Below are 10,152 nucleotides of genomic sequence, written 5' to 3' on the forward strand. Positions count from 1 at the left end.
TTTCCTTCCTGAATGGCTGAAAAGTGGCATGAGGCCAAGTGGTGTGACCGCCCTGCTTGAGAGCACAAGCGTACCTCCAGCAGTGCATGTGTCCTCACTGGAGCAGAGGTCTCGCTTCAGTGGTCTCTGCCCCTTCCTCAATTCCCCAGCTAGCAAACAAAATGTTAGATAATGGCCATGTTCAGACCCAAAGCTTCCTTTTGTGTCTGGGCCATTGAACACAGTCAGCTCAGCAGCGGTGGCCTGCTGGAGTTTATTTGCTACATTTCGCTCACCATAACCCCTTCCCCAAGCCATCCGAACCACCCCAATCCAGATCTCCTTCTCAATACTAAATTTAGCAATCTCAATTACTAAAATTACTCCACACACAGAGGCCAGATACAGATGCATCTCCCCAGTGCCATCTGCCTAGTGGCTCTATCCACTGAGCTTCTTGTAGGGTTTCTTCCCTTATTTCCTTTCACTTACACTGTCCTCTAGGATGCAAGTGCCATAGCACTGCATGTAGGCAGAGCTGTATATGTAATATTATAGGCTCACAGCATGTATATCATCAGGAGGTTTCCAGACCTCACCTAAAAGTAGAATTGCTGGGAAGGATTCTGTGAACAGCTTCGTGGCCAGGTTTCCCACACATATCACCTCCTATACATCTCTCCTAACAGACCCACCTCTAAGACTGACTGTACATCAGGACAAATGGTTCTGGGCCTGGCCAGGAGGAATAAAGGAAAGAGAGTTTTGCTGCTTCCATCACACAAGGGTGGATTTGTCGATTTCCTTTTTGTCCCATTCCTGGGAAGGGACATACTCTTGCCAAAGAGCTAGCAGCAGTGTTTGAAGCCAACGGGTCACACTCCAGTCTTGTTGTATGTTTTCCAGGCTGAGAAGAGGGGGGTGGCTGGGGCTGAACTCATGCCTGAAAACTCGCTTTTACTGCAGCTGTTTAAGCAAGGCTGCTTTGTTGGCACTTGCCAAGAAAGAAGGGGTCCCTGGGGCTTAATGGACCATGGGCTGGGAGCACACACATGCAAACATGCCCTTGCACTCACTCTTGCTTGTCTGTGCTGGTACAGCCAGGGCTGCTTGTCCTCTGCAGGCAGGATGTGGTGGGCACAGGTTTCAGTGGTTTCCCTTGGCAGCACGCAGCTTGCCACTTCTCCTGCAGTGTGCCCACACAGGCACTTCTGCAGGCAAAGGGGAGCTGGATCTGGGAAGCTGCGGGAAGGGAAGAGTGTTTAAAGAGCAGGAAGGACAAAATGGTCACTGAACTCTGCCAGTGCTGCGGGACTGACAACAGCACCAGGATGGTCACCTCTACAGACATGCCACAACACAATAAACTCCTCTCAGCCCCCACGGTTGCCCAAGGCTCTCTAACAGCACAGCTTCCCTGGGCAAGCTTAGCCCCACCAGCTATATTATAGTTGTTGGCAGAGTCAGAAAAAGAAAGTGCAGCTCTGCACCCAGCTGAGCTCAGATTGTTTTCCTGCTTAAATTTAGATTACGCAATATCAGGGAGGAGCACAGCACCAGGATCCCATGGCCCTCAAAAGCGAAACAGAAAGCAGAGCAGCAGCTCAGGACGATAACAAGGGCTGCGCTCGCTTTGTGCTGACAGTGTCAGAGCCCAGCCAGCACAGGACCTGGCAGCAGCTGCAGAGGGGATCTGCTCTCCAGCTTGTTTCAGCTCCGCACCCCGATGGGTAGCCCGTAAGTATCCTCCAGCTGTGCCCCCACCTCTTTAATGCCACTGGCGATGGGGGGAGCTGCCAGGGGTAGAAGGGTTACCCCCGGGTGCAAACGTCTAGGAGGGAGAAGGTCCTTCCCCAGCTTGGGGGCACTGCTGATCTCTCTTTAGGGCTCCACAGAGCTGTTTATCTCTGCGCAGGGATGATCAGAGCTTGTCCCCAGCCCTGAAGCCAGATCCTGGCCAGAGCTACATGCCTTGCCCTCTCCGCCCCGCTACCTTTGCCTGGGCATTCAGCCAGCAGCTTTCTGGGTGGAAGGTGCTTACCTGCCTGTGATTTGGGAGAGGGAACTTGTGTGCCGTCCTGATAGCACAGAAGGGTCCCCACGAGCCCCGTGTTGTACACAGACACCCCCAGGAGCTCCTGAGCCGTGAACACGGAGCCCCTCTCTGCCCAGAGGCTGAGGCACAGAGCTCATCTTGGTAAAGCCCAGTACTCCCAGCAACGCCCAGCTGGGAGCAAGGGCAACGAGGCCAGGCTGGGGCTGGCTGCACCACGCTTGGGTTGCTTTCTCTTGCACCTTTGTGTTAGAACTGCAAGCTCTCCTGTCCAAAAGGCACGGGAGTCTCCTTAGAGGCAGAGGGGCTGCAGATGGCTGGGATAGGCCCCAGCTGGATGCGAGTGACAGCTCTTTCCTGTTTATCCCTGCTGCTCAGCTGGGCTGCCTCCAAGCCGACTGGGGCCAAGAGGCAGGGCTCACCAATACCGTGGCTGCGGCTGTGCTGGTGGTGGGGCACCAGGTCTTGGCTTTCACAGCCAGGCCACACGTCCCCTCCAGGCCAGCCGTGTGCCCTCTGCCCCAGCTGGCATCGGGCACTGGCACCAGGCAGTTTTCTGACACCGTCACGGTCACACCAGGACATGCAGATTTATGGGCTGGGCAGAGCAGGGCAGCAAGAGGCCAGATGGAAAATCTGCCTACAATTCTGCCAACACAAAGAGTGAAGGGGGGTGTGTTGCTGGGGAAAGATGGGGTCCTAATGGACGTGAGTATCCAAGGAGAGGGCAGGTGCCTGTTTGGTTGGGGTTCCCTGGGGCCTCATACCTGCGGGGATCACATAGCACCATGGGCACCGCAGGTGTCTCTCCTCCACCTCTGTAATACATTTCCATGGTCCTGTCAGGCATTCAATTCTGCTTCCCTCTCTGGTAAACATGTGCAAGTAGGACAACTTTTAATTCCTGATATGTTTTTCTTTGGGGGGGTAGTGGCAAATAGAAGGCAACGTGAGGTGGTTAAACAGAAAGACTGTTTCTGTAAGCATGTCTGCCTTAGGAAACCCACCTAGGGAAACAGGACAGCAAGGGGCAGCGGGCCAGCAGGCGCCAGGAGCCCTTTACAGCCCCCAGCTCCGAGCTGTGCCAGATGTGGGGAGCTGGCAGCTAACGCAGAGCAACCGCACAGCACAGCTTGGACTCCCTCTGAAGGCCATGAGGCAGGGTGACAGGGAGCATGGTGCAGGGTGTGAGTCCTCACGGGGACAGGGGAGGAAGAGCAGCAATGCCTGGCTGCAGGACAGCGCTGTAAAGACGGGCAAAGAGAAGGAGTTGCTGGGAGCAAGGCTGTGGTGGTTTTACTCAGGTGGGCCTCTGAGCTCCACCACAACTACTCTCTCACTCCCCCTCCTCAAAGGGAGGGGGAAGAAAATAGGTGAAAAGGGCTCAAGGGTTGAGATAAGGACAGGGAGATCGCTCAACAGTTCTCATCACAGGCAAAACAGACACAGCGTAGGGAGATTAGAGAAATTTATTACCTATTACTAAGAAGCCAGAGAAGTGAGAGACAAAGAAAAACTAAAAACACCTTCCATCCATCCACCATATTCTGCCTTCTCCCCCTGAGCAGTGCAGGGAAACAGGGAATGGGGGCTGCGGTCAGTCCCTGACACTTTGTCCCCACCACTCCCTCGCAGTCCCTCTCTGCCCATGCTCCCCATGGGGTCCCTCCCACAGGATGCCGTCCTTCCCCAATTGAGCCTGTGGGGTCTGCCCACAGGCAGCAGCTCTTCAAGCACTGCTCCCACACGGCTCGGTACCACGGGGTCCATCCCCCATGGGCAAACTGCTCCAGCACGGGTCCCCCACGGGTGGCAGCCCCCCCCAGACCCCCTGCTCCTGCATGGGCTCCTCTCCACGGGCTGCAGCTCCAGCCCGGGGCCTGCTCTTGTGGGGGCTCTCCATGGGCCGCAGCCTCCTCCAGGCCACATCCACCTGCTCCACCGGGGGCTCCTCCACCCATGGAGGGGCTGCAGCGTGGGGATCTGCTCCGTGTGGGATCCATGGGCTGCAGGGGGACAGCCTGCTCCACCGGGGGCCTCTCCACAAGCTGCAGGGGAACTGCTGCTGCCTGCCTGGAGCACCTCCTGCCCTCCTGCTGAACTCACATGGTGTCTGCAGGGCTGCTTCTCACTCCTCTCTCCCAGCTGCAGTTGCACAGCAGGTTGTGGTGTTTTGTTGTTGTTGTTGTTTGTTTGTTTGTTTGTTTTTCTTCCTGTTTCTTAAATCTGCTCTCACAGAGGCACAACCAACATCACTTATTGGCTTAGTTCTGGCCAGCAGCAGGTCCATGTGGAGCAGGCTAGAGCCGGCAGCATGGGGCAGCTATTGGATTCTTCTCACAGAGGCCACCCCTGCAGCCCCCTGCTACTAAAACCTGGCCATGTACACCCACTTCATTCCACCCCTCACCTTTGTGAAAGCATGTTTAAGCATAATCACAGCATACTCTTACTTCACAACTCAACACGGTCTTCACAAATTTCACTTACATCAGAAAGAAAAAGAATTCACCACACCAAAATAAACATTACACCATCACAACACTGAGAAAGTGGACAATTTACATACACTCCACCCCTCATCCTTTTACCACATGACTATGAAACATATTCCTCACAATTATTACTTTCTTAAACCCTTCACAACTGTTATATTCATAAACAACACCCTGTCCATGTTTTGCCCATTACTTCTCTCAGTTATCATCCTTATCCCAAATTCCTTGAGCCTCAAATTGGGCACCAAAAAGGACTGTGGTGGTTTTGCCTTGCTGGGCAGCTGAACTCCCCCACAACCGCTCTCTTACTACCCATTCTTAGAGGAAGAGGGGGAAAGAAAAAAAACAACACGGGTTGAGATAAGGATAGTTTAATTAAAGGGAAATGGAAGAGGAGAGAAAAACAAGTAAAGGCTGCATGGAAGCACAGAGAAAGAGAAAAGAAATGACTCTCTGTTTCCCATCAATGAGCGATGTTCAGCCACATCCCAGGAAGCAGGGCCTCACTACACATAGCAGTTGTTTGGGTGGACAGACAATTTCATAATAAGACCTCCCTCCCCTTTTCACCGCTTTTGTTGCTGAGTGTGACATCGCAAGGCATGGAATATCCCTTTGGTCAGTTTAGGTCAGCAGCCCTGGTGATGTCCCCTCCTCACCTCTTGTCCACCCCCAACCTGCTGAAATCAAAAGGTCTTTTTCTGCAGCAAGGTCTAGGCCTGAGTGATGATGTTTTCCTGATTGATTGTGTCTTCATAGTAGGTTCAGAGCAATGGGCATCCTCCACATGGCCTTCCAGCCTCTCCAGAAGCCTGTTGTGAAGAGCTCCAAGGGAGGCTACAAGAAGAAGTGAGGTGTTGACCCAAGGAAGGGGACAGATCTGTGTCTGGATCCTGTGGCACACTGCTCGTTGTGTATGTGTTCCTCTTGGCTATGACTGGGGGAGAAGTCTGGGACAGAGAAGCTTTATCCCTGTGCACATTAAATATGGGTGCCCTGCTCCCAAGTGTGTAGGCAGGAGGGTAGGAGGGGAGTGCTGAAGGGTCTCAGGTCACCAGCAGCATAGCCAGACATTGATTGGGTGAGGTTCTTCCAAGGTGCTCTGAAAACTCATGGAGGCTGTACCAAACCCACAAGTGGCTGTGGGGTGGGAACACAGGCAGCATAGTGCATGAAGGTTGGCTGGGGACACCGGGATGACACGCTGTTGGGTAATGGATAGCGGAGAGGGGATAGCAGGACCAACATTGTGAACTTCTTGAGAGAAGCTAGTAAATGATTCATAGGAGATAATGCTTGGCAAAAACAAGAAAGGGGTGACTTGCAGAGCCTTGAGTCGGACACAGCATGAAGCCAAGGTCTCTGCGCTCCTTGCCCCATGTTTGTGCTCCTGTGCAGTCCCAGATGCCCAGGGCTGTGGTGCCAGCGATGCTCCTTGCTGATGACACTCCTCTGTTTTTCAGTGTGAAGCAGAAGCTCGCAGGAGGGCTCTGGGGACAGCCCACGATTCGGAGAGCGGAGCAGGTCGGCAAATTTACCAAACTACCAGCAAGAGGAGCGGGGAGGACAGCGACTGCAGGTCTGTCTGTATGGCACCCATCTCCCAGGGCCCCAGTGGAGGGCAAGCAGATGCGGGCAGGCCCGGGGTGCCCCTTGGTAGTGTCATAACTACCTGCCCATGCAGGGCGTAGGTCCTCAGGCAACCAGGGCAGAGGAACACCATGTCTGCCAGCCTCAGCAGGGAGCGGGGTGGGGGCGACCAGCCCTGTGATGCCCAGAACTGTAAGGGGATGCAGGGTCCTCAGGGGCATGTGGGAACATGGGGCACCGATGGCACCAGGTGTCCCAGGGCCCTGAGAGGCGGAGGGGGGAGCGGGTAGAGCTGCACTTCAGACCCTTTCATGCCTGCGTTTTGCTCAGATGTCCAAAGATCGATGAATGTCCTTGCCTGACCAGGACTGAACACAAAGCATTTTCCCAGAGTAGCCCTTAACCCCCTCTTTACCAGACAGCAGTGTTTCACTCCCCTGCCATCACTGCAGTTCCCTGACAGATTCTTATCTTGAACGTGAGGTCATGGTACACAGGTTGCATGTAGGGCTTGGGGAACCACAGCAGTCTTCGTCCCCTGTCCTCTCAGTGCTGGCCCATGCGTAGAGCATGATTAAGCCACTTTTGCCATGACCACAAATGAGCCCTCTCAGCCCACACAGGGGAAGCAGGACTGAGATGCTTCTGCTCTCTGTGCAAGGGCTCGGAGTACACCTTGGAAGGGTACCACAACATGCACTAACCAAGGGGTCCCCCCTCATGTTTTGCAGCAGGAATCCTCACGGCAGCCCCCACCATGGTATCAAGAGAGCGTGTGGGCACTGTGATGGGCCTGCTGCAGCTGAGGTGCACAGGGCACCTGCTCTGTGCACTGATCCTCCTCGAGGCTGCCGGGGCCTTGGCCTTGATGCTCTACGCACTGCTGTGGGAAGCTGGGAACCTAGTCGACCTCCCTTACAAACGCATTGGCTTTTACAACTTCTGCCTGTGGAACGAGACAGCTGGGGAGCTGCAGTGCCTGGAGCACAATGATCTGCAGGTGATGGGCATCAGCATGCTGGGAATAGTACTTGCCAGGGTTTGTGTCTACACCTGCCTGGTCTTCTGCATCTTCTACCCCATTTTTGTTGCAAATGTGAAGTGCACAGAGGAGGCAAAGGGCTGGAAAGCGATCCTCATCATGCTCATCATCAAGATGATAATCCTGTCTGGAGGCCTGGGTGTGTTTCTCCTCCAAACCTCACAGTGGATTCAACCCTCTGATTTCACCGGGGGCTTTCTGGCACTGGTTGCGACTCAGGCTCTGCTACTACTCCAGATTTTCACTGTCACTATGTACCTCAGCTGGGTCAAGAACACGCAACCATGTTGAAGCCTTTTTATTGCCCATTAAGATTTGAAAGCAAAGAAGATGCAAAAGCTCTTGATAACCTGATTAAAACAGTAAACATACTACAGCTTTAATCACTGGCAGAAAAACTAATCCTTAGTCCAAGTGCTCTAGTCCAACCTGACCTGGAGGACAGTGAAAGGGACAGACTGGAACCTGCAGATGGAGCACACATCCTTCTGGACATATCTAAGTAAATCCTTCTGAGTACAGGCAGCCAGAGAATCAAGCAGGCTTATTTTATTGGAGCTGCCTGAAGAGATACCCTTCTCCACCTCCTGGTGGAACTGAGCATGTCTTTGAGGCAATCATGACTAAGGAGCTGTGGCTTCACACTGCTGTCACAGCAGCGGCCTCCCCAGGAGTGCACTGGAAATACTTTGCTCAGCAGGAGCGCCTGCATTTCATCTGCTGGAACAATGTCTGGGGTGATGCTGCCGTAGCTCGCAAGGGTGAAGTGTCCCACATCCAACCCCAGCAGTAGCAGAGCACCTGGAAGAGCAGACTAACCACTTGCTGAGTGCTGAACACAGCCCTAATGAGGAGGGCTTCCTGAAGACTCTTTCAGGTGCAGAGCCCCAGGTTTGTACCCATTGATATTACAGGGCTGAGTCCATCAACAATTGACAGACTCCAGGAGAGGCTAGTGCTGTGTGAGGGAAGCTGTTAGCAGAGCCAGCTCAGCTCTTGGTCCAACACATGCCCCACACAAGTGGCAAGGAGCAGGACCAAAGCAGCCCCCAGTCAGGGTGTAGTGCCCCAGCAGAGCCACCACAGCCAGCGCTGGCTCTGTGCTGTGTCTGTAACCTCCCCAAGGAAGCACCTGCTTCCCATTGTCCCCTGTAGGGACACGAGGGGATGCCACTTCTGCTGGAGGGCCTGGGGGGAGTGTAGCTGGAGATGCTGGTTTGAGTGATCTTCAATAAAAAAGCTCTAACACCTGCCTGGTCCTCATGTGGTCTGTTTCCTTGCCTTCAGAACAGGAAGAGGACACCAAGCCATCCCCATCCCTTCCCAGGCCCCCACACACGCTACCGCAGGGTCAGCCCACTCAGGATGCTCCCTGCCCCGATAGCCTGCCCCCACCCATGTTCCCCAGCCGATGGAAGCCTGCCCAAGGCCTGAGGCCAAGTCAGTGCCAGGATCGATAGGGACAATTTCCAGGACTCACTGCAGCCATCAAGGAACCACACTCCCTTGCAGAAACCCAAGTGTCTCCTTTAATGTGGCCATGCTCTGAGATGCCAAACAGAAACAAACATACCCTCACCTGGAGCCAAATCCCACAGAACCCAGCACACACTGGGAGAAATGTGTCCCCTTCCTTCCCCGTGGTCTTCATGGGCTTCCTACCAGCTCCACAGTGAGACCACCGGTAAGGCAGCTTGGCCCAGCCTCAGGCTCTCCGCCTGCCATCCTCAGTACTGCAGGCAGGGTGTGATGCACCACTAAAGGGGCTTCCAGGGTTTCTTTTGGATTCCAGGACTGACCCATCACTCACAGGAAACGTAAATCAAGTACAAACAGGTAAGAAAAATAGAACAATTTATTTAGTTCTTCTCTATCAAAGCTAGATAAGTATTTACAATTAATTGATTCCTCGAGGCTTTACTCCAAATAACACGAGTGCATGAGTTATCACTCTCCCCCACATCCCATGTGCCATCCCACGGTACTGGTTTTCTCTGTAGTGTCTCTACAATGCTCAAGCTGTGCCAGGTGAGCCTTGTCCACCCCATCAGTGAGCATCACGGTGTCGCTGCTGCTGGGTGAGCTGTCAGACCACAGCCCAGCTTGTGGTGAGTTCAAATCCACACTGAGTACGTCTCCTTCTTTTATGCCTTTTCTTATGACCTGCGCCCAGTCCTTTCAAACCAATTAAATATAAAGCTGGATGCCACGATGAGCTCATGCTCCAGCTACATCACCATCCTTGGGGCTTTGCTCAACCCACGCAGTGCAGTAACTCAGGCCATGACCACCCAGGAACCCTACAACTTTTGGGCCCCCCACAGGCAGCTGCGTCAAGATTATGCCCTGCCCGTGCATCCCGTCAGACACCACCCCCATTACAGCCCCTGTGGCCCCGTGGCGGAGCAGCAGCGCGGTCAGGTGAAGAAGATCTCCCGCACGTATCTCAGCGCATCCTCCGGGTCCTCCCGCCGCGTCCCCTCCGCGCCGCCACCGCCGGGGGACGAGGGAACGGGGCTGCGGTCCCCGCCCGTCCCCACGCCGGCTGCGCTCCCCGGGCTGCTGCTGGGCGCTGGCTGCGGCTCCTGCTCCTCGTCGCTCCCGCTGCCGGCCTCCTCCTCCGCTCGCTCCCTCTCCAGACCCTGCCCGAAGGAAGCGCAGCCAGCCCGGGCCGTGCCCAGCCCCGCCCGGGGCCGCGCCGCCTCCCCACGAGGGGCCGCCCGCGGGCTCCCCTCGGCCAGCACGCCCAGGGCCACGTCCACCAGCTCGGCCTCGTTCATGCAGAACACCGCGGCGTCCCCGGGCTCCGCCGCCGCTCGCGGCCGCCTCCCCCGCCGCCGCCCGGCCCTGGGGGGAGCCCCCGCGGCCGCCCCCTTCTCCTCGCCCCCTGCCGCCCCCATCCAGGCGGGCAGCAGCCGCCGCCGCCCCGCGCCCGCCGCCATTTTGTGAGGCGCTGCCCGGGGCTCGTCAGCGCTGCCTCAAGCGGCGGC

General features: G+C 55.4%; 1 protein-coding gene across 2 annotated transcripts; it reads left to right on the plus strand.

Moving 5' to 3' along the window:
• Window positions 1-5,533: 5,533 nt before the first annotated feature.
• On the plus strand, window positions 5,534-8,414 carry TMEM140 (transmembrane protein 140). Of its 2 annotated transcripts, none has more exons than XM_038184936.2 (3): window positions 5,534-5,888; window positions 5,994-6,109; window positions 6,852-8,414. In XM_038184936.2, the coding sequence occupies exons 1-3, from the start codon at window positions 5,878-5,880 to the stop codon at window positions 7,451-7,453; spliced, it is 729 nt and encodes a 242-aa protein (XP_038040864.2). In that variant the 5' UTR covers window positions 5,534-5,877; the 3' UTR covers window positions 7,454-8,414. The 2 variants fall into 2 exon arrangements, with proteins under 2 accessions (XP_038040864.2, XP_038040868.2); XM_038184940.2 differs by having other exon boundaries at window positions 5,538-5,888; window positions 6,855-8,414.
• Window positions 8,415-10,152: the final 1,738 nt, after the last annotated feature.

The sequence above is a fragment of the Anas platyrhynchos genome, chromosome 1, assembly GCF_047663525.1.
Source record: "Anas platyrhynchos isolate ZD024472 breed Pekin duck chromosome 1, IASCAAS_PekinDuck_T2T, whole genome shotgun sequence".
In the NCBI taxonomy this organism is placed as follows: Eukaryota; Metazoa; Chordata; class Aves; order Anseriformes; family Anatidae; genus Anas; species Anas platyrhynchos.

Bases quoted from the DNA above. Each gene is read 5' to 3' on its own strand.
- TMEM140 (XM_038184936.2), top strand. The intron at 6,110-6,851 runs GTCTGTCTGTAT...CATGTTTTGCAG, and splicing joins GGGGAGGACAGCGACTGCAG to CAGGAATCCTCACGGCAGCC.